Source organism: Neovison vison, chromosome 7 (genome assembly GCF_020171115.1).
Source record: "Neovison vison isolate M4711 chromosome 7, ASM_NN_V1, whole genome shotgun sequence".
NCBI lineage: Eukaryota > Metazoa > Chordata > Mammalia > Carnivora > Mustelidae > Neogale > Neogale vison.
In genome coordinates this window covers 146,010,481-146,034,434 of record NC_058097.1, presented here as the reverse complement: position 1 = coordinate 146,034,434, position 23,954 = coordinate 146,010,481, and the positions used below count along the sequence as shown (strand labels likewise).

The 23,954-nt window shown below is 37.3% G+C and overlaps 1 protein-coding gene across 2 annotated transcripts in view; it reads right to left on the bottom strand.

Annotated features, from left to right (window-relative positions):
- RSF1 (remodeling and spacing factor 1) overlaps positions 1 to 23,954 on the bottom strand; it is a 163,343-nt gene that overhangs the window by 33,624 nt on the left and 105,765 nt on the right. The window contains exons 6-7 of one of the 2 annotated variants that reach the window (XM_044258457.1): positions 2,783 to 4,548; positions 712 to 918 (exon numbers count right to left, since the gene is read on the bottom strand). In XM_044258457.1, coding sequence (XP_044114392.1) covers positions 712 to 918; positions 2,783 to 4,548 — 1,973 coding nt within the window. The remainder of the gene's footprint in view (positions 1 to 711; positions 919 to 2,782; positions 4,549 to 23,954) is intronic. The other variant, XM_044258458.1, reaches the window with a different exon arrangement.

Sequence of the window (23,954 nt, the reverse complement as noted above, 5' to 3'; positions counted from 1 at the left end):
CAATCCCAGGACCCTGAGATCATGACCTGAGCTGAAGGCAGTGGCTTAACCCACTGAGCCACCTAGGTGCCCCTTAAATGTTACTTTTTTTTTTTTTTAAAGATTATTTATTTATTTATTTGACAGAGAGAGAGAGAGAGAGAGAGAGATTACAAGTAGACAGAGAGGCAGGCAGAGAGAGAGAGTCGGAAGCAGGCTCCCTGCTGAGCAGAGAGCCGGATGCGGGACTTGATCCCAGGACCCTGAGATCATGACCTGAGCCGAAGGCAGCGGCTTAACCCACTGAGCCACCCAGGCGCCCCAATTGTTACTTTAAATGTTAAGTGACTACTTGACTTAAATGTTGTTACAGAAGGCAATAAGGCTTTTAGGCCTTACCTCTTTAAAGTTGGCCCTTCAGAAATATCATTATAAATAAAAGGGAAAGAAGAAACATTTAAAGAAAAAGTACAGAATAGAAAAATTTGAATGAATTCATTGATCTGTGAGAAGAGGTTAGGAGTGTATCCTAAGTAGAAGAAATATCTATAAACCAAGAAGAATGAAAACAGAAGTATTACTGGAGATATAAAAATTAAAGTTATTTTGTGCAGAAAAGCTGTGCAGCATTAAAAAATTTCAAATCATGATCAAACCCAGAAGAGGTGGCTACTTTGGGTAACCACAGCATGCCAGTAAGATGAATATGATTCATTTAGCTAAGGTACATACTAGCTCAGGATGGTTTGGAAGGCCACATTTTTTGCATGGTTCATCATCATCAGCTAGGATGGCTTCTTCGCTTTCCTTTTCTTCCTCTTCCTCTGAAGCTGCAGATGATTTTTCACTGTCTGACCCTTCACTTTCATCATTGCTAGAATATTTCCACCTGCCACGTGTTCGAGAACCAGTCCATCGAACTTTGCCTTTGGGTTTTACCTTGTAAAAAATTAAAAATTGGAATAATTTGGTATAATAAGAACAATATAAAACAAGCTTCTCATTATATGCCCATTTTTAGTCAAAATACAAGAAGAAAATGAAAATTACTATACTCTCATCACAGATATATCTACTATTAAATTTTGCTACACATTTCCAGTATTTATTCTACTTTTGTTGGGGGGAGTTTATAATGAACATTCTATTTTATAAGTATTTTCCCTAGTCATAAAATATATTATTAACCTCATTGTAAATGACTGAATAACATGCCATCACACAGCTGTATTTGTCTAATCCTTTACTATATAGACATTTAGGTAGTTTCCCAGTTTTTCACTTTCATAAAATATGGCTCCTCATAAATATAAACTTTTATAAATCTCTGTGGTTAGGATAAATTCCTTGAAGAGGATTCTGGGTCAAAGGCCACGCACATTTTAAAGGCTCTCTAATAGAGCACTGACTATATTCTCACCTACTGTTATATAAAAGTTTAAATTCCCATATTAGAGATGAATTTAAAATTTTTGAAAAAATATTTTATTTATTTATTTGAGAGAGACAGAGAGAGAGAACATGAAGGAGAGAGGTCAGCAGAAGCAGACACCCCGCCGAGCAGGAAGCCCGATGTGGGACTCGATCCTGACACTCCAGGATCATGACCTGAGCCGAAGGCAGTTGCTCAGCCAACTGAGATACCCAGGCGTCCCTGAATTAAAAATTTTTAAGGGTCAGAACTTCAAATAAAAATCCTAACAAATATTAAAATCTACTATTCAGAAAATGAGTTTATAATGTTGTAAACTTTTTTACTACCTGGTTTCAATCTTTTAATTAATATTTCAGTTCATTCCTATAGTAAAGTCCCCATCAAAGACCAAAATAATTCTAACAAGAGAAGGAGAAATATTTTTAAAGAATTAAAAATCTAATTTCAGGGAACAAAGGATCACTTAAATTAAAAGTAGCACTTTTAATTATAACAAACTCCTATGAACTAGCTATAGATTTGTACTAGATTTTGCTTAGAAGAGTCATGGAAAAAAGAACTCTGGTTTCTAAGACTAATGATTAAATGTGGGAAGACAGACACTCTCGTACACAGTAATGTGAGAGTATACTAATGGGGCCTTTTGGGCAGGGCAATGTGGCAATAGCTATCGGAAGTTAAAAAAACACATGCCCCTTGACCCAGCAATGCCAATTCTAGGAGTCTATTCTAAAGAAATACTCACTTATGTCCAAAAGGATCTTCAATGCAGCATTGCCTGTAATAGTGAAAAATTGGAAACAACCTAAATGTCAATCAATAAGGGAGTGATTAAATAAACTGAGGTACATCCATACTATGGAATATTATGTAGCCCTCAATCACCAAAAGGTAGACTACATCTACTGACATGGAAAGAGTTCAGAGACACATTGATAAGTGAAAAATCCATAGAAAAATGAACATATTCAATCTATTTTATAAGTGAATGGGTAAATATTTATGAACATACACATGAATGTATGGAAAAAGAATGGGGAAGAGGTGTATCCCAACTGTTAATAGTGTTTATGCAGCATTTTGATTTTTTAATCCTACAGGTTAAATATTACCTGCATAGTATTTTTATAAAGAGAATATATATTTCCACATTGCCTGTAATAGAAAAAAAGTTTAAAAGATGACAAGATTATAGTCTGAAATTTAATATCTGGGGATAACTAGTGAGAAAGACATCTCGGATACAGGAAGAAAGATACCTTTTTTTTTAAGTGCTCTTTATAACTTCTTTTTGGCCAAAATAAAGAGCTATACTTAGGCCAAATTATTTCTAATAAAAATTAAAACTCAGAATAGGAGAAATTTTACCTTGCTTACTTTAGAATTCGTATCCTTGTCCGGTTTTTTCAAGTTTTCTTTTTTGTCTGCTTTCTGCAAAGCTGCTGACTCTTCATCCACTTCATCTTCTCCTTCCCCTCTTTTTTTATCAGCTTTCTGGTCTCTGATCTCAGCCACTTTTGCTGTGGGTCTAGATATTCTTGGAGACCTCCTTAAAGTACGACCCACATTTGTTTTCTCTTCTTCCTTTTCTGTCTTCTCTTGCTTGGTTTCTGGTTCTAGAACTTGGGGAGGGGAATCTGGCTTCTTCTTCCTACTGGATATCCTAATTGTTAATTTGATGCCCTCTTTCTGCCTTTCAGAGGTTATCTCAGTGTTTTCTGAGGCAGCGGTTTCTTCTTCAGGAACCAGCTTATATTTAAATTTGCTTTTTTGCATAGAACCCTTTGTCTCAGAAGGATCCTCTGTGCCCGAGGTCTGGGCATTGCCCAGATGATCTGTTTCTACCTTGGTGGATTCAGAATCTTTTTTAAAAATTTCTGGGTCTGATTTTTCTAGGGGCTGACCTTCAGCAGAACTTGTGCTCTGACATTCCACCACTTCCTTTTCAGAGGCTAACTTCTCACAGTGGTCAGTCATGTTAGATGGTGCCAAAGTTTCAGCTGCCTCAGGAGAGACTGGCTTTACTGAATCTAGAGTATGCTTTGGAACCTCCTCTGGTATTGGACTCAATCGTTGTGTGTCCTTATCAAGAGAAGTCTTTTTGGACTTCTCTAACTTTTCAAGACATTCTAGAACCTGTGGGCGTTTATCCTTTTTACTTTGGGGAGACTTCTCATCAACTTTCAGGGTACAAGATTCAGTAGCAGATAAAGCAGTTTTCAAAGAGAGATCCTTGGCCATCTCAGGAGTCTCAAGAGAGATTTCCATTTCCACAGGACCAGTTTCCTCCAACTGCCCTTTTTGATTTTGGGATTCTAAGACTGATATTGAACTGTCAGCATCTTTCTCTACAGGGACCACCTCCTTCTCAAGATCACCTGTTTTCATATTTGGTAGGACAGAATTTAAGGACTCTGCTCCATTTCCCTCAACAATGACACTTCTGTCTTTAGAGGGGCTACAGCTATCTTCTTTTGTATCATAAAACCTTGTCTCCATTTGTTCTGTCTTAAAATGTTGAGTTACCTTTTCATCACTAAGTTCTCCATTTACCAGTTGTTTCCCTTCATGACCCAAAATAGTGATTGTAGAGATCCTTTTACAAGTCTCTTCCTCTTGTTTTATTTCATCTTTCAAAAACTCTTTTGTTGGAGTAACTGATTTACACAAAGGTCCTTTGATTGGACTGTCAAAATCATCACTCAGTTTAATTTCTCGTTTTTTCAGTGGTATCTTAGCCTGCTGGTCATTTTTAAGCTTCTCAGTTTCTTCAGTAGACTTCTCAGTGATTTCTTGAGAAGACCTAACATTGCCACCAAACTCTAGCCTCTCTGGCTCTAGTTTCTCCATACTACCTTTGATATCTTTAGGATCTGCTCTAAATTCCTTTACTTCGACTTTAGTGGGTTTGACATTTTCCTTGAAGGAATCACTTTCTTCTTTGATAATCCTTTTTTCCTCACTTTCTGGCAAAGGTTTTTCTAGCTTGACTATGACCGGCAGTTTGACAAGTTCCTTTTCATCTTCTTTTTCTATTTTCACAGTAGCCTCTTCTAGAGCACTGGGTGTAGAACAGTTTTCTGAATCTACTGGCTGCTCTTCACTTTTCATCTTTTCATTTTCCTTCTGTTCCTCTAAAAATCAGAAAAAAATTTACATAAATCAAATCATTCAAGATTATAAAACATAAAAGGGTAAATGTAATAGATTTTCCCATTTGAAATTTCCCTCTTAAAAGAAGTCTCCTGTTAATGGACAGCTGACCAAAAAAGAAACATAAAGCAAAAAACAAAATACCCCAAATCTGACAGTGAAGGAAATTACCAAACCTGAAGCAAAGCTTCTAAATATTAAAAAAACACTTATTCAGAAAGATTCATGTTTCTGCTTTATACTTTTAGCTTCAGTGTTCTCAATGGAATGCAAATGTTTATACAGTTCAAATAATTTATTCAAGCTCAAGTGATGGCTCAAAAATGTGAACTAAAAATACTACATAAAACATTTCCAAAAGACCATATTTGTTTTAAAAACTGACAAATGTTCTTTCTCGTAAGTCACTGAGCACTTCATTTCATTGAGGTAACGTGAGCATGGCAGTGGAAAAATGTTTGTTTTATGCTTTACACAGATTATAAAAGTAACACAATTCTATACAGAAAATGAGACATCTGCCCACAAAGAGAGTAAAAGGTCCATAATCCTAATGCCCAGAGGCAACCACTATTACTATTTTAGGTTACTTTGTTCTAGTCTTGTATATTTTTGACGAAGTTTCAGGATCACGGTACCCCATTTTTTTCACTGAAACACTATCACTTTCTTATGATAGTTAATACCTTTTATGAAATCAGACTTATATAGCAATCCTCAATGTGGCTATATTACAATTTACTTTATCAAATGTCATTAGTGAACATTTCAGAAGTTATTATGTTACCAACTATATATTTTTATCGTCAGTTCCTGTTTTTACCTTAATTGGCTACGTATTTCCAACTTTTGTGGAGTACCTAATAGTGCAAAAAACATATTGGTAAATAGCATCATCTTTGTGAATTTCTTTTGCATTTAAAAAAAATTTTTGTTTCATTTTAAGTAGGCTCCATGCCCAGCGTGGAGTCCAATGTGGGGCCTGAACTCACAATCCTGAGATCAAGACCCGAATTGAGATCGAGAGTTGCATGTCTAACCAATAGAGCCACTCAAGTGTCCCAAGAGCATTTCTTTGAAAGGGATTACACAGATTGCACAATGTAAACCAGTACTCAGAGAATCTGAGCAGAATGTTTTCACAGAATTCATTAAATAATAACTTTACCTCTATTTCCCATCACTTCACCCTGTTCTAACAACTGAAAAAACTCAGCTCTAAAGGTTGTTTTACCAGGCGCCTGGGTGGCTCAGTGGGTTAGGCTGCTGCCTTCGGTTCAGGTCATGATGCCAGGGTCCTGGGATTGAGTCCCGCATCGGGCTCTCTGCTCAGCTTCCCCTTCTCTCAGACTGCTTCCCCTTCTCTCTTCCCCCTCTCTGCCTGCCTCTCTGCCTGCTTGTGATCTCCCTCTCTGTCAAGTAAATAAATAAAATCTTTTAAAAAAAAAAAGTTGTTTTACCAAAGTAGTAATTTTTACAAAAAATTTTGCACACATTATGCCAAATTGATAAACCAGAATTACAATGTATTTTGGAGGTACAAAACGGAGTCAAATCGAAGGGAGAACATGTTTTTGAAAGTAAGAATGCAGAATCTTTAACAGAGTATTTAAATTATAAATCACTACTTCTTTTACTTAAGTCATGTTGCGAATACACCGTCCAAGGATCACTAAGCACCATTCAGAACCTGAAACAAAGGTCAGTATGGCTTTTCCCTCTTTACATTGTTAATGATTTCATATATACATGCCAAAAAGGAAATTAAAGACATGACAGTAATGATTTCATCTGTGTGCCTTTTGCTACCCACTGAAAAAGCAGCCTTAGTAAATTCCTGATTATTGAGATTGGTTAGCATATCAGGAAATCTAATTAATTGAACATCTTGGTTAAGAAAAAGTAACTTTAACCTAATACTAAGGGTTTACTAAACACAGTTTAATAATTCTTCTATATGTTTTGGTTCAGAAAACAACTCAGGACCTCACTATGGTTCTGACCTGAGGTAAGACGACACTTTTTTCATTTGGCAATGATGAATGAGAAAGATCTCTTCAGTGATTTCAACTGATTCCAATTTGGTAACAACATGGCAAAATAAATTGAGGAATAACATTAGGTTCAAGGCTCCTAGGTTCATGAATCCTAATTCACCTAGTGGGGAATTCCGCATATGTATCAAACTCTTTGATCCTCATTTCTTCAACTACAAATAAAGCAGCTGGAGTAAGTGAACTGAAAAATTATATGTCACTGGCCTATATTTCTCCTAACCCCAAAATGTTAAATCCTTGGGATTTTTGTGTTTGGCTCAATTCCCTTCAGATGTGAGAATATTTACTTCTCTAGCTCCACTAGCTTACATAGATACGTTGCTAAAACCGCAAAGAAAACAAAATCATGACAGAAAATGAGCCTTCAAGCACAACCATAACTGGTAAAAAGATCATTCGGGTACATAAGCATCCTTAAAAAGAAACTGTAAAAGACATGCAAATGAGTTGAAGAGATGTAAAATCTGAAGAAACAAAACTTAAGGTAAAAAACTCTCTTCAAAACTCACAATGGAGCAGAAACACTGCTTGGCAAACTTGAGGCAATTAAAGAGAAGTATTATCTACAGTAGGTTTTTAAAGCAGATTCATCCATTTACGCAACAAATATTTACTAATCACCTATTATGTGCTTTCTTAACCTGCCCAACAATAATCACTATGGAATAAAACAGTGAACGTCCTATAAAAGTTAACTGTAAAAGACATTGCTAGGCATCTGTCCAGTACAGACATACCTCTTTTTATTGGCCTTCACTTTATAGTGCTTTGCAGATACTGCATTTTGTTCAAACTGAAAGTTTTTGGCAACCTTGCATCAAGCAAGTCTATTGGCACCATTTTTCTAAAAGCATTTGCTCACTTCACGTCAGTCACATTTTGGTAATTTTCAAAATATTTCAAGCTTTTTCATTTGTTATCATGATCTGTGATCAGTGATCATTTGTTGTTACCATTACAATTGCTTTGGGGCTCCACGAACCACATCCTTTTAAGATAGTCAACTTAAGTGATAAGTGTGTGTGTTCTGACTGCTCCACCAACTGACCATCCCCCAATCTCTCCTTCTCCTTGGGCCTTCCTATTCCCTGAGACACAACAATACCGAAATCAGGCCAGCTAATAACCTTACAACAGCCATTAAGTATTCCAGCAAAAGGAAATATCACACATTTCTAAAATTAAATCAAAAGTTTTAGAAATGATTAAGCTTAGTAGGGTATGTCAGAAGCCCAAACAGGTGAACAGTCAGGCCTCTTACACCAAACAGTTGGCCAATTTGTGAATTCCAAAGAAAAGTATTTGAAAGAAATTTTAAAAGTGCCACTCCAGTGTGCATGAGTTAAAAAAAAAAAAAAAAAGGAGAACAGCCTTATTGCTGATTGCAGAAAGTTTTAATGGGAAACCAGCCACAATATTCCCTTAATCCGAAGCCTAATCCACAGCAAGGCCCTAACTTGCTTCCATCCCATAAAGGGGAGAGAGAGTAAAGCACAGAAGAAAACCTTAGAGCTAACAGAGGCTGGTTTCTGGGGTTTAAGGAAAGCAGCTGTGGAGCATAACACAGAAGTGCAAGGTGAAGCTACAAGTGCTGATACAGAAGCTGGAGCAAGTTATCCAGAAGACACAGCTAGACAATTCATGAAGGTGGCTACGCCAAACAACAGATTTTCAATGCAGATCAAATAGACCTTCTAATGGAAAAAAAACACCATCCAGGACTTCCACACTGCAAAGAAGTCAATGACAGGTTTCAAAGCTTCAAAGGATAGGCTGACTCTCATTAGGGTTAATATAAGTGATAACTTGAAGCTGAAGTCAATGTTCATCTACCATTCCCAGAATCCTAAGGCACTTAAGATTTATGCTAAATCTACTGGGCCTGGGACGCCTGGGTGGCTCAGTTGGTTAAGCAGCTGCCTTCGGCTCAGGTCATGATCCCAGCGTCCTGGGATCGAGTCCCACATCAGGCTCCTTGCTCTGCAGGGAGCCTGCTTCTCCCTCTGACTCTGCCTGCCACTCTCTCTGCTTGTGCTCGCACTCGCTCTACCTCTCTCTCTGATAAATAAATAAATAAAAACAAAATCTTTAAAAAAAAAAAAAATTAAAAATTAAATCTACTGGGCCTACGATCCGTAAGTGGAACAACAAAGCCTGGAAGATAGAAGGTCTGTTTACACCAGGACTTCCTGAATATTTTAAGCCCATTATTGAGACCAACTACCCATAAGAAAAGATTCCTTTCAAAATACTGTTACTCGTGACAATGTACCTGGTCACCCCAGAGCTCTGATGGGAGATGGACAACTAGACGGATGTTGTTTTCATGCTTGTTTATACAACATCCATTCTGTAGCCCATGGATCAAGGCGTCATTTCCAGTTTCAAGTCTTATTATTTAAGAAAAAACATTTCAGAAGGCTATAGCTGCCACAGACACTGTTTGCTCTGATGGATGTAACCAAAGAAAACTGAAAACCTTCTGAGGAGGATTTACTATTCTAGAAGCCATGAAGAACATCTATGACTCACAGGAAAAAGTCAAAATATCAACAACAGCAGTGTGGAAGAAGCTGATCCCAGCCCTCAGGGATGATCTCATGGGGTTTAAGACTTCCGGGGAGGCAACAACGGCAGATGTGGCGGAAACAGCACGAGAATTAGAATTACAAGTGGAGCCTGAAGATGGGACTGAACTGCTGTAATCTCATGATAAAACTTGAACAGATGAGGAGTGGCTTCTTATGGATGAGCAAAGAAGGTGGTTTCTTTTTTTTTTTTTTAAGAAGGTGGTTTCTTGAGAAGGATTCTACTCCTGGTGAAGATGCTGTGAAGATGATTGAAATGACACAAAGATTTTAGAATATGACATGAACTTAGTTGATAAAGCAGTGGCAGGGTTTAAGACGATTGATTCCAATTTTGTGAAAGAGATTCTACTGACAGTAAAATGCTATCAAAGAGCACTGCATGCTAGAGAGAAATCACTGATGAAAGCAAGAGTCCGCTGATACGGCAAACTTCACTTCTGTCTTATACTGAAAAACTGCCATAGACACCCATCCTTCAGCAACCACTACCCCGATCAGTCAGCATCCACACAAACATTGAGGTAAGACTCTCCACCAGCACCAAGATTCTGACTCACTGCAAGCTCAGATGATGGTCAGCATTTCTTAGCAGTATTTTTTAATTAAGGTATGTACACTGTTTTTGTAGCCACAATGCTATTGCACACTTAGACTACAGCATAATGTAAATATAACTTTTATAATCACTGGGAAATGAAAAATTCCTTTGATTCATTTTATTTATTGTGATATTTGCTTTACTGGGGTGGTGGGTTTGTCTGAACAAACATGTAGCCAAATGCAAGCATGTCTGACACATTTTCCTTTCCTTTTGCTTTCTATTACCTTTCCTTTTCCATACTGACCCAAATTTATCCATATCCACTTAATATATATTGGGCTTGTCATCCATTGGGTGATAAAGGGGCAACTAATTCCTGCTGAGGCTTGATTTCTTTGTAATTTTCTTCTTCTAAACCAAGACTTAATTTTAAAATAGGATAGTGGTTTCAGAGTTTGCTCAAATCTTATATACCTATGATAAATTAACACAAACAGCTTAAAGAGCAAGCTGGAAACACCCACTCTAAAGCCTGAAGAAATATACTCTGTAATAGAGTAATTCTGCTTATAGACAATATACTTACATATACTAAATGGAAAAAAATAAACATGAGTATTTATTATAGCACTGCTATAAAACTGCAAAATTAGAAATAATCTAAATATCCTTCAAACAGGAAAATGAATAACCACTATATAGCAAATAACAGAAAAGAAACAAATTACATAGATCAATATGATAAATTTCAGAAATAGAATGATGAATGAAAACAGCAAGACACAAAAGGACAGGTAGTATGATAAGATTCACAGAAGTTATAAAATGCACAAAATGATGCTACAATATTGATATGGCTACATACACATGTAGCAAAATCATAAACATAAGAATGTTTCACAGGACTGTGGCCATGCCTGGAAAACGAGAGGAAAAGAATGGAATGGAAAATGAAGGGGAAATACCTGTTTCTATAACACTTTTAATCAAAGGCAAATTTTAACAATATCTAAGTGTTCTATATTTTATACTATGTTGTTTATTTCAACATTTCATTAAAAATGAAGAGATATGAGTCAGACAAACTTTCATGCTCTCGTGCCACTTCCACACTGGTTAGTTAGGAGACCTTGGAAAAACTATCTTTCCACATTTCTTTAGACTCTAAACTCTCTCAAAGTGAAATACAAATACCTATAGTCAAGAAATACCTATTGCCATACCTATTGCCATGGGGTGCCTGGATGGCTCAGTTGGTTGAGCGACCACCTTCAGCTCAGGTTATGATCCTGGAGTCCTGGGATCGAGTCCCACATCGGGCTCCCTGCTTGACAGGGAGTCTGCTTCTCCCACTGACCTCTCTCTTCTCATATTCTCTCGCTCTCACTCCCAAATAAAAAATAAATAAAAGAAAAAAAAGAAAAGAAAAGAGGGGAAGGGAAGCAGGCTCCCTGCTGAGCAGAGAGCCCGATGCGGGGCTTGATCCCAGGACCCGGAGATCATGACCTGAGCCGAAGGCAGCGGCTTAACCCACGGAGCCACCCAGGTGCCCCTCCATAAGAGACTCTTAATCTCACAAAACAAACTGAGGGTTGCAGAGGGCAGGGGGGTGTAGAGGGTGGTTGGGTTATGGACATTGGGGAGTGCTATGGTGAGTGCTATGAAGGGTGTAAGCCTGCCAATTCACAGACCTGTACCCCTGGGGCAAATAATACATTATATGTTAATAACTTAAAAAAAAAAAAAGAAAAGAAAAAAAAAATACAGTGTTTCCCAAAGATGCCATCATTGCTTAGAAAGCCATTTCTACTCTTCTTTACCTTGCAATTCCTCTTTCCCAATTTGTAAAACAATTAAAATATCAGTAACTATCCCCTATGATTGTTAATGATTACAGAAAGATGCATTCAATGATAATCATTATTGGTCATAATAATGTCATAATCATTATTATTATTACATTATTGGGAAAATCTTAACATCTGTCAAGCCCAGTTAAACATCACTTGATTTTATGTAGTTTTATCTGAGTTTTTCCCCTCCTAAGAATTAACCACTCCCTGTCCTGTGTTTGCATCCTGTTTTCTATAGGGTTTTATAATAGCACTATTACCCCAAATTCCAATTTTTTAAAAAAGATTTTATTTACTTGGGGGGCACCTGGGCGGCTCAGTGGGTTAAGCCTGTGCCTTCGGCTCAGGTCATGACCTCAGGATCCTGGGATTGAGCCTTGCATCAGGCTCTCTTCTCACTGGGGTGCCTGCTTCCCCCTTTCTCCCTGCCTGCTTCTTTGCTTACTTGTGATCTCTCTCTGTGTCAAATAAATAAATAAAATCTTAAAAGAGAAAGATTTTATTTATTTGAAAAAGCGAGAGAGAGAGAGAGCATGAGCAGGGGTAGTGGCGGGGGAGAGGCAGGCTCTCCGCTGAGCAGGGAGCATGATGAGGGGCTCCATCCCAGGACTCTGGGATCATGACCTGAGAGGAAGGCAGATTCTTAACCAACAGAGCGCCACCCAGGTGCCCCTGAAATTACAGTTACTTATTTACAAATCTCTCTTATTACTCTAACGAACTATGCCACTGTGAAGAGTTGTGATTACCTGCGGTAAGACACTCAAACATCCCCTGGTTATACTGAATAAATTGAAATGGCAATAAATTCTAGCCTTGTGTTGATAAATTACATCAACACAATTTAAGATGTAGCTTTTACTCATACAAAGTCGTCTTATACATTATGCATACTATATAACTATTTGATTTACTATTCTTCTAAATTTATATGACCAACTTACAGAGATTTTGGCAAAGACATGACACATTTAATAGCTGTTTAGGTATACTGCACTTGACGATTAATAAATACACTTATACAAGAGACCATTTAAAAACTAAGAAAAAAAAAAAAGGCAGTTGGGGCGCCTTGGTGGCTCAGTGGGTTAAAGCCTTTGTCTTCAGCTCAGGTCATGATCCCAGGGTCCTGGGATCGAGCCCCACATCGGGCTCTCTGCTCGGCAGGGAGCCTGCTTCCTCCTCTTTCTTAGGCCCTCTCTCTGTCTACTTGTGATCTCTGTTAAATAAATAAAAAAAATCTTAAAAAAAAAAAAAAACAAACGAAAGGCCCTAAACAAAAATGGGTTATGACAGGAACAGATAATTCAAAGATGACAAAATGTACAAACTCTACTATCAATCAAAGAAATTGAAACTCAAAAAACACTACAATTTTTTTTTCAAAAAACACTACAATTTTTAATCTAACCAAAGAGCAAAGTTTTCCTTTAGTGAGGACATTCAAAACTTCTAAGAGTATGCTGAAAGGAACATGTTCATTCACCGACAGTGTTAGTACAAACTGGTACAACTACTCAATAATCAATATTTGTTAAGTCTTTATACTCAATAATCAATATTTATCAGGTGCTTAAATTATATGTAGAACTTTCTCCTTTAAGAAATTTTTTAAAAAAGATATTTTTGAAGACGGGAAAATCCTCATAGTGGAGTAAGTACTTTCTGTACTTATTATATATATAATTGCATTTATCACATCATCAATTCTAATCAAATAAATAAACAATCATGCCTAAAATAAACACTGGAAAGAAAGAAATCACAATATTAACAGTGGTTTTTCCCTCTTGGTCACAAGACAATGAATAATTTTTATTTTTTGCTTTATATTTCCCCAAGTTTTCTAGAGCAAACATGTATTTTCTCTACAGTGAGATAAATTATAAGCAACCCAACTGTAAGAAACCCTGGTTTGCCCAGGACTGAGAGGTTTTCTAGGACATAGGACATGCCATGCTAAAACAGACAATCCTAGACAAGAGAGGACAGATAACTGGTCACGCTATTCTCATTCATGATGACCTGTCATTAAAATTAAGTATGTATACACTACTGTTTCTACAATGGTACTGCTAAATGTCTCTGGAACCAACTCTCATTCTGTTTATCAACCAGAGTAAAATATGTTGACCATTTTGCAAGACAGCCAAGTAGGGCTTAAGGAACATTAAATGATAGCAGAGCAATGTACCACAAAAGCAACCATTCAGATTCAGCATTCATAATTTAGGTGTAAGTTTACATTAACCTTTTTAACATACATTCAAAATTAATTGGCAGCAAACAGGTACAACACACCTATCATGAGCAGAGATCTGTATCAGCTACTGGGGATACAGGAAGGAGTAAGACTGGTAGGTATTACAATAAAGTCATGGTCACCAGCTATCTCTGAGACACTGACACTGCCAGTAACTTTCCTACATTTCTCGAGCATTAACTATCTCGATGTTCTTCACTATCCTCACACCAGCAATCTCTCTGCTATGTCCACATTTTCAGATGATTCCATCCTCCATTTCAAAGAGAAAATAGAAGCCACGAGGCAGAAGCTCCTTCCCATCACCTGACCTGTAAACCTACTCCTGTTAAAATAGAGATTTATTTTAAGCTAAGCCCAATCCTTCTACCTATGTTTTGGATTTTATCTCCTCTAGTCTACTCAGGAAGGGTTTTGTTTGTTTGTTTGTTTAAAAGATTTTTATTCTTTTATTTGTGAGAGAGAGAGAGCACAGAGGGAGAGGGAGAGGGAGAAGCAGACTCCCTGTTGAGCAAAGAGCCCCAATTTAGGGCTCAGTCCCAGGACCCAGAGACTATGACCTAAGCCAAAAACAGCCGCTCCAATGACTGAGCAATCCAGCCCCCCAGTAAGGTTTTAACAATGTTATCATCTCACTTGTTTTAATGGAACCTCAGTAGCTGTCCTATGCCAAGTAGTTGAAAGAAGACCAAGGAGAGAAACAAGAATTGTTTGGGGATTATTTTAAGAGAATTCATGATAAAAGCTTTTCAAGGTCATCTCATTTTATTCAGATTTTAAAAAACCATTCTCAATAAACCACAAGGCCCTATACAACCCCCGCAACACTCTCCCCCACCTCCCACAGCCTGACCTCCCTGAGCTCTTTTCTTCCTGTATTATAATACCCCTCACTCATTCAGCTTCAGCTGTATTACTCACCTTGCTATAATTCAGGAGCCAGCAAATTTATTCTGTAAAGGGTCAGATAGTAAATATTTTAGTCTATATAGCAACTACTCAACTCTACCTTTGTAGTAAGACAGCAACTATGGACAATAAGACACTAAAAGAAACAATACATTCTAACAAAAGAATAGCAGACCAGGTGGTACCTGGGAGGCTTAGGTCATAATCCCAGGGTCCTGGGATCAAGCCCCATGTGGGCTTCATACTCTCCCTTCCCTTGTACCCCTCCCCCCTACTTGTGTGCTCACAACCACTCTCTCTCAAATGAGTAAATAAAATCTTTAAACAAAAAAGAAAGAATAGCAGGCCCTTTAGCCTGCAGTCCTTACTCTGCCAATCTTTGTCCTAACATGTTAAGTAGACAATGCTTCCCCCTCAGGGACTTGCTCTAGCCAATCCTTTAGATTTACTCAAGTGTCACATTTTCAGTGAGTCCTTTTCTAACCCCCAATCTAAAGTTACACCCTCCCTCATCCCCCAATTATTTTACCTCCATAGCTCCTTATGATCATCTAATACACTGCATATTTACTGATTTTGTTTATTGTCTACCTCCCCATACTTTGTAAAGCTAGAATTCAATTGATTTTGTTTATAGGCTTATTCCAACTACCAAGAATAATATATGATATACAGCATGTACTCAATAAATATTTGTTGATTGCAATGAATGAATGAAATATTATAGGTAAAGTATCAACCATACTTATGAGAAGATATATTTTTACAACTGAAATATTTTGCTTGGCAAAAAAACTTGCCATTGTAAAGATGTTGACAGATTTTACAGTTTCCAAAAGGGGCCCAAAATACTGCACTTATCAGTTGATTTTATCAGTATCATGTGCCTAATGTACAAGTAATAGGAGCTACCCACACTAACACATTGGTACAACCAATTTACTACATGCTAAAGGGATATGAATTGGTGCCAGTTTTATTTATTTATTTATTTGACAGAGAGAAGAGAGAGAGAGAGAGCATGCACACGCAGGAACACACAAGCAGGGGGAGTAGCAGGTAGAGGGAGAAGCAGGCTCCCCACTGAGCAGGGAGCCCAGCAAGGGGCTTGATTCCAGAAGCCTGAGATCATGACCTGAGCAGAAGGCTACCACTTAACTAACTGAGCCACCCAGGTACCCCTGATGCCAATTCTTTTATAATTTATTTAAAAATTACACGGTAGATATCAAACGAGGCTTTATTTATAATTAAGTATAACAAAATAAAGAAAGCCACACAAAACAAGTAACAGATCTTTTTTTTTCAGTGCAAAAAGTTGCTTTTATTAAAGCAAGGGGACAGGACCTGTGGACAGGAAGAGCTGTGCTAGGGTTGTGAGGAGTGACTGATTATACACTTTTAAGAAGAGGAGGAATAAAGGGAGTTTCCAAAATGATTTTCTTACATTAAGGAAGACTTACAGGATCCTGGAGATCTGGCTATTGTTAAGCTAAGGTTGCTTTTTGTCTCTAGCAAGGCATCAACTTTAAGGAAGCTGTGAACTCCTTGAGGATTGTCATATTCTGCCTGTCTCAAGCACCAATCTGTCATGTCAATTAGAAACCCAGAAATATTTCTGTGGCAATCTGGAAGGCATACACGGTAAACAAATAACAGATAAATTATTAGAAGGCAAATAGGAATTAGGACCTTGCCAGCTATTTTGCAAGCCCTACACATGCCTCTTTCCAAGAATTCACTCTCCCTACCAAAACAATTAACCTGACTTTTATGTTAAGCACGTCCTTATTTTAGTTTTACCTGTGTATTATTTTCCTTTTTCTGTCCCTTTAATTTTTTTTTTAAAGATTTTATTTATTTATTTGACAGAGAGAGATCACAAGCAGGCAGAGAGAGAGGAGGAAGCAGGCTCCCTGCTGAGCAGAGAGCCCGATGCGGGCCTCGATCCCAGGACCCTGAGATCATGACTTGAGCCGAAGGCAGCGGCTTAACCCACTGAGCCACCCAGGCGCCCCATGTCCCTTTAATTTTCTGTTGTCCCCTCCATCCTTTACTTTTCTTGAAATTATTTGTTCAAGTCATTGAATCATTTGTTGTATAATTTCTGGATGATGCTGACTGCACTCTGATGCTCCTCTGCCCTTTTTGTCCCTTGAATAGTCACTTTAATCTATAGCCTTCATCAGATTCCAGTTCAATTTTTTGCAGCAAAACTATTTCAGTGATGGTGTTTTCTTTATCAAAAGGCATTAATGTCTGATTTATTACCCTCTTTTTGTAATGTTAACAGATACTGACGCTCTCTATCTAAAACATTTATCAGGAACTGCAGAACGGTGATATTCCCATTCTATCATTCCTTCATCAGTGACTTGCTGGAATAAATTCCATAAACTTTATGAATTCACTATTTTATTATACAGTGGTACAGTTCATATAGAAAAGGAAGGATAAGTAGTTTGCTTCTTTTCATTTATTTAACAATGTTCAAAACAATAATTTGATCATCACTGGAAATCTCCAAAGGTAACCAATTTTTCTTTTAGTATCATAATGAAATCATGGATTTAAGGCATATTCATTAGGATCTCTAAATTAGCTCTTGAGTCTTTTTTTTTTTTAAGTAGGCTCCATGCCTTCTGTAGAGCCTAATGTGGGGCTTGAACTCATGACCCTGAACTCAAGACCTGGCTGAGATCAATGTCTTAGTTTGGATGATTAACTGACTGAGCCACCGTTGTCCTGGCCCTTGAGTCTTTTTGACATGACTTGATAACATGCATACTACCGGGAATGACAAAATGTTTCTTGGCTCATTCCCATTATGCCCCTGAATTGGTGGGAAACTTTTTCACAAATACAATCTAGGTGTTAAGGCTGATCACTACTGTTGGGTTGGACACTGTTTCTAAGTTTTTTTAGTAGATAGAACTAGTAAATACACATATATATTTTTAAAAAAAACCTCATAAATTCATAATGCTATTTCAGTGTTTTCTTAATCTCTTTTATCTTATATCTTATAATCTACCCTCTACTCTGAGAATCTTGGTTTTAAAGGACAACATGGGTGATATAATTAAAATATTATTACTTTTTCTTTCTCATGCTAGATACAAAACATTCTCAGAAAAACAGTATTGACACCATCATCAAATTGATTTAATAAAAAGTTAAGAGTTATTTGTGTGTACTCTTCCCATTCTTTCTCCATCTGTCCTACTATAGCTCCACTGTCAAAACACATATCCATTAACGACTGAGTACACATTATCTCATTATCAGCCACTTAGATGCAGCTACATGTAACCACAAACTCAATGCTCACCCAACATTCTTTTTAAAATCTTATTTTGGGGCGCCTGGGTGGCTCAGTGGGTTAAGCCGCTGCCTTCGGCTCAGGTCATGATCTCGGGGTCCTGGGATCGAGTCCCGCATCGGGCTCTCTGCTCAGCAGGGGCCTGCTTCCCTTCCCCTCTCTCTGCCTGCCTCTCCGCCTACTGTGATCTCTGTCTGTCAAATAAATGAATAAAATCTTTAAAAATAAATAAATAAATAAATAAAATCTTATTTTGAGGGGCCCCTGGGTGGCTCAGTGGGTTAAGCCTTTGCCTTTGGCTTAGGTCATGATCCCAGGGTCCTGAGATCGAGCCCCACATTGGGCTCTCTGCTCAGCCTGCTTCCTCCTCTCTCTCTGCCTGCCTCTCCACCTACTTGTGATCTCTGTCAAATAAATAAATAAAATCTTAAGTAAAAAAATCTTATTTTGAAATAAATTTAGACATACAGATATGTTACAAAAATAGTTCAGGTATACCTTCACACTGTTTTTCCTAAAGTTAACAACTTAGATACCTATAGTATAATTATAAAATCAGGAAATTAACAACAGTAACATACTATTAATTAAACAGATTTTATTTAAATTTTCCTCCAATGTCCTTTCCATTTAAGGATCCAGGTCTAATTTTGTTCTTGTGTTTGTTCTTATTTCCTCCAATCTGGGACCGTTCCTCATTCTTTCCTTGTTTCTTCTGCTCTGACACAGTTATTAGGATACCTCTTAATTTTGGCTTTTAAATGTTTTCTCAATATTAGGTTGAGATTATATATTTTTGACAAAGATCCCACAAAAAGAGATGCTGTGCATTACATCAAGAGAATATAGGATATGTCAATGCCTAATCATTTAGTTAAGGCATTGTTGGCTCTGGTTTTTACCATTTTTCTCCTTGTAAAAAGTAGATGTCTTCGGGAGCCACATTGAAATTATGTTAATATTCTGTTTCTCCATAAACTGCACCTTGTCTGCAATAATTATTACTGTAGAGTTTCCCTCATGGTGATTCTGTATTTCCTTCATTCCTAATCCATATCTGTCTGCAAAGAAGGCTGCCCCTTCACCTCTATTTACTTATTTACACAATTATGTACTTATATAAGTAGAACTCATGGGCATTTGTTTAAATCTATGGTTTAATTCTATCATTATATAAATTTGTAGCTAAAACAGTTTTGCTTTCACTACTGAGAGCTACTTCTTATTGGCACCTGTACACTACTGACATGCCCCAATTTTTTTTGAGCACGTCCTTAGACTCTGGCATTCTATGATGTCTCAGGCTCATCTTGTATTCTCCCTGCCCATCTCCAGAATCAATCTAAGAAGAGCTGGCTTCTTTTATTGGAGAATGATATTTTGGAATAAAAATCTAGAGACTAAGAGTGCACATTACTACCAGGATATCGTCATTCTTAAGATTCCTCTCATAAACAAACGTAGGAAACATATATATGAATTAGTAACAAAAAAAAGAATATGTTTGTATGTATTTTGACAGCATTGACCACTGATATTCTGATAGTTATTCTAGCTACCTGAAGCTCATTCACTTGAAGATTTCTAAAACAGACCACAGATATTGGTAAGTTTATCACAGTCTTTATTTGAAAGCCAGTTTGGCTGGACATATAATCCCTGGGTTACATTTCTCTTGCCTTACATACATTATGGCATTTTATTGTATCATAAAGCATTGCTTTCAAATAGAGTGCTGGCAGTCCGATTTTCTTTCTGCTATAAGTCACATGGTCTTTTTGCCTGGATAACTAAAGGCTTTCTTCTTCAAATCCCAATAAATAGGTCTTGATGTTCGTTGTTCTGGGTTGATTTTCCAAGGTACATAGTACCTTTTCAATATGCAGTCTAACAACTTTGTTTCAGGAGGTTTTGTTAAGCACAGACTTCAGTATTTTTGCCTGCTCCCTTGCTTTGGTTTTGGTTTTCTTTTTTGTGAAGACTTGTTGGATTTTCTTTCCCATCTTCAAATCTTTATCTCTTTCTGTCAAATCTTTATCTCTTTCTTCATTTCTCTTTGATTAAAAAAAAATACACAGCTTTCCATTTCCCATTTGGCAAAGGCACTGATCCTTGAGTTTGTTCATTCTGATGTTTCTCCTGGATCTGGGAAAAATCTTGACTCTTCTGAGTTCTACCACCTATGAATTATAGTTTTCACGTTCTGTGGGAATGTCTCTAGGATAAGTGTTTATTCCTTTTTTTTTTTTTTTAAAAGATTTTATTTATTTATTTGACAGAGAGAAAGATCACAAGCAGGCAGAGAGTCAGGCAGAGAGAGAGAGAGAGAAGCAGGCTCCCGCCAAGCAAAGAGCCCAATGCGGGGCTTGATCCCAGGACACTGAGATCATGACCTGAGCCGAAGGCAGCGGCTTAATCCACTGAGCCACCCAGGCGCCCCGGATAAGTGTTTATTCTTATAATCCTGTGGGATTTACTCTGATCCTTTTTAGTTGCTTAGTTTTCTGTCAAATAGATAATTTTTCTAATTTCATAACTCTAGAGTTCCTGACTTGTTATTTTTTGTGAGATATTCAAATTTAAAGTGATTTACTTAATGAGATGAATGAACCCTATTCCTTTCTCATACTTTTATTTGGAGCTTCTTTTTTGCATGCCTATACTGTCCCTGTCCTACTTAATTTGGATTCTGTTCCTAGCAGTTTAGACAAAGCTCAGTATGGAGTTTATTCTGGAAGGGAGGTCTGGCTGGAGAAGTCTGAGAATTCCCAAGCACCCCAGAGCCCCTTTAAGACCTTAGCTTCCAATACTATCTAGAGTTTTTAATTTTTGCTATTAATATGTTCCTTTAATGAAGAAATTTGTAGAGACTCAAAAACAATGCCACTGCCATTTCTCAAAAATTGTGAATGATAACTTCAATTTTTCCTTCTAATTCAAGTCACAACAAACTTAATCAGAGAACAGCAACAGTTAATCTAATCATAAGATTTCTTTCGCTTTTCTCCTTCCTTCCCATCTTCCCTTCCTCCTTCCCTCTCCAGTAAGCACAAATGATTCATATAAGAAGCAACATAGTCTGGGGGCGCCTGGGTGGCTCAGTCATTAGGTGTCTGCCTTTGGCTCAGGTCATGATCCCAGGGTCCTGGGATCGAGGCCTACATCAGGCTCCCGGCTCAGTGGGACGCCTCCTTCTCCCTCTCCCACTCCCCCTGTCTGCGTTCCCTCTCTCGCTGTGTGTCCCTCTCAAATAATAAATAAAATCTTAAAAAAAAAAAAAAAAAGAAAGAAAAGAAAAGAAAAAGAAGTAACATGGTCTGCGTTCTATTGTTCCTGGCATAAAAATAGAAGAAATGCAAACTTCAATGTATTTTGTCCTTCACCTGACAATTTAAGGCAGGCCTAAAGTAAAGAAGGAATGATGGTGATGATAAAAAATAATATATTTTCTTTTGTTTTTATAAAGGAAACTAAGATCTCACAACAAGGTGATAATAACACTTCTATTTATCTGCTCTCTCTATACTTTTCTGTAGTGAAACACTATTTAACATGGTTAATATAAAAGTGGATGATTTGGGGGGCACCTGGGTGGCTCAGAGGGTTGAGCTTCTGCCTTCAGCTTGGGTTGTGATCTCGAGGTTCTGAAATAGAGCCCTGCATCAGGCTCTCTGCTCAGCGGGGACCCTGCTTCTCCCTCTCTCTTTGCCTGCCTACTAGTGATCTCTGTCTGTCAAATGAATAAATAAATCTTTAAAAAGTACAAGGACAAGGACATTTTAAAACCCATCCATAGGACACCTGGGTAGCTCAATTGGTTAAGTGACTGCCTTTGGCTCAGATCTTGATCCCAGTGTCCCAGGATTGAGTCCCAGCATTGGGATCCCTGCTCAGCAGAGTCTGCTTCTCTCTCTGACCCTCCCTACCTCATTGTTCTCACTCTCTCATTCTCTTTCTTTCTCAAATAAATAAAATATTTAAAAATAAAATAAATAAAAAATAAAATCCACCCATAAGTCTCTAAATTAAACACCCATACCATATCAAAACATTTCTTTGTAGCTGTAACAATTACTACCCACCCCTTCTATGGAAGGGGCTACAAACTCTAATGGCCACAGAAGCCAGGCAAGAAAACATAAATGAGGGTAAGAAAAATATAAAGCTAGAAATAAAATTAAATTGTTTTTATTGAACATAATATAAAATTATGTGTAATGCTGGTGATTGTGTTTTGAATCTTAAAAAGCTACTAAAGTTTTATTATTTTATTTCTTAATTTATTTTATTATTTTATTTCTTAATTCATTATTCCTTTGATTTAGAATCAGAAACTGGATCACTGTTTCCGGGACCAGGGACTGGTCATTACAACAGTGTTGGATCCAGTATGCAGTTAGCACTGTTATACGCAACACAAAATCTGGCCTTCAGTCATTTAATAGGGAGTTTACTACTATATATTAAATGCCAGTAAACAGCTGCTGGTGAGCATGAAGTATTAGCAAACACTGATAGAATTTTATATACATGGAATCTACTTTCAGGATTTTTACATAATTTTTATAATTGAATGCCATCATGATTTAGTTTTCAGTACTGCACTAGTAAACTTAGTTTATATTACTTTAGAAGGCAAACTGAACAATATTAATTTTCCTTCTTAAATTTGACGTCAGAGAATCTATTTCATGATTCAGGCTATCATATCCATTTCTGGATACCAACTACAGTAGCAAAGTGGGCCAGGTTATTCTATATCTACTACATTTCCTATTGAATCAAGTTCATAAAAATGAGTGAATCAACTAATAAAATTATAACATCCAAAGTGTTCAATTTTATTGCCAACTTGAGTCTTTGAGAAAATATTAGTTGATAAGGCTAGATTTTTTTTTTTTACCTAAATTATATTAAAAATATACCTCTGTCCCCCCACCCCCCGCCAAGGCTTCCTTCCACCACATCATGGCTAAGCCATCTATGGGCCACAGGAGTCCCAGACAGCATTTTTTTAAAGATAAAAGAACAAAACTTCATTGTATCATTATATGGGTGTTTTTTGTGTGTAAAAGAGTTAAAAATGAAACCTCACAGTCATGGTAATTAACCTTTTGAACAGGATAACTCTTAGAGATTGACTCATAGGTCAATCAATTTTTTGCATAATGAATGAATTATGTATTTTTCTATACTATAGTATTTTTCTATACTATGAGGCTTGATGATCTGCAGTGACCATGAGGAGTCTTCTTTAGTTCAGCTAAGCATTCAGATTCACAAGACTACTACAGATCACACTGCATGGTCCACGAAGATGGATTAAGACAGCTTGCCAACAGGAGTAGGGGCTTAAAACCTGGTATAGGCTTTGCCACAGTCTATATAGCAATTCATATGGGCATCTAGGAGCTATCTTCTCCCAGCTGACAACTTCAGGAGCAAGTATATAGGATTCACATTGCATAAGTGTGGGAACTGCTTTGTCTTTAAATGCCTCATGTTCTGTGGCACCTGGGTGGCTCAGTTAAGCATCTGCCTTCGGCTCAGGCCATGATCCCCAGATCCTGGGATCAAGTCCTGCATCAGGCTCCCTGCTCAGCGGACAGCCTGCTTCTCCCTCACCCTCTGCTGCTCCCCTTGCTAGTGCTCTGTCAAATAAATAAATACAATCCTTAAAAAAAAAAAAAAAAAAGTCTCTATAAAATGTCATCATTTCAAATTTAAGTTTTGGTTTGATATGATCACAATAGTCAAAGGAGGATCACGTCTAGGTAACTTTTTCTAAGTATGACCTATTTAGATGTTTTTTTAAAAGATTTTATTTTTAAGTAATTGCTACCCCCAACAT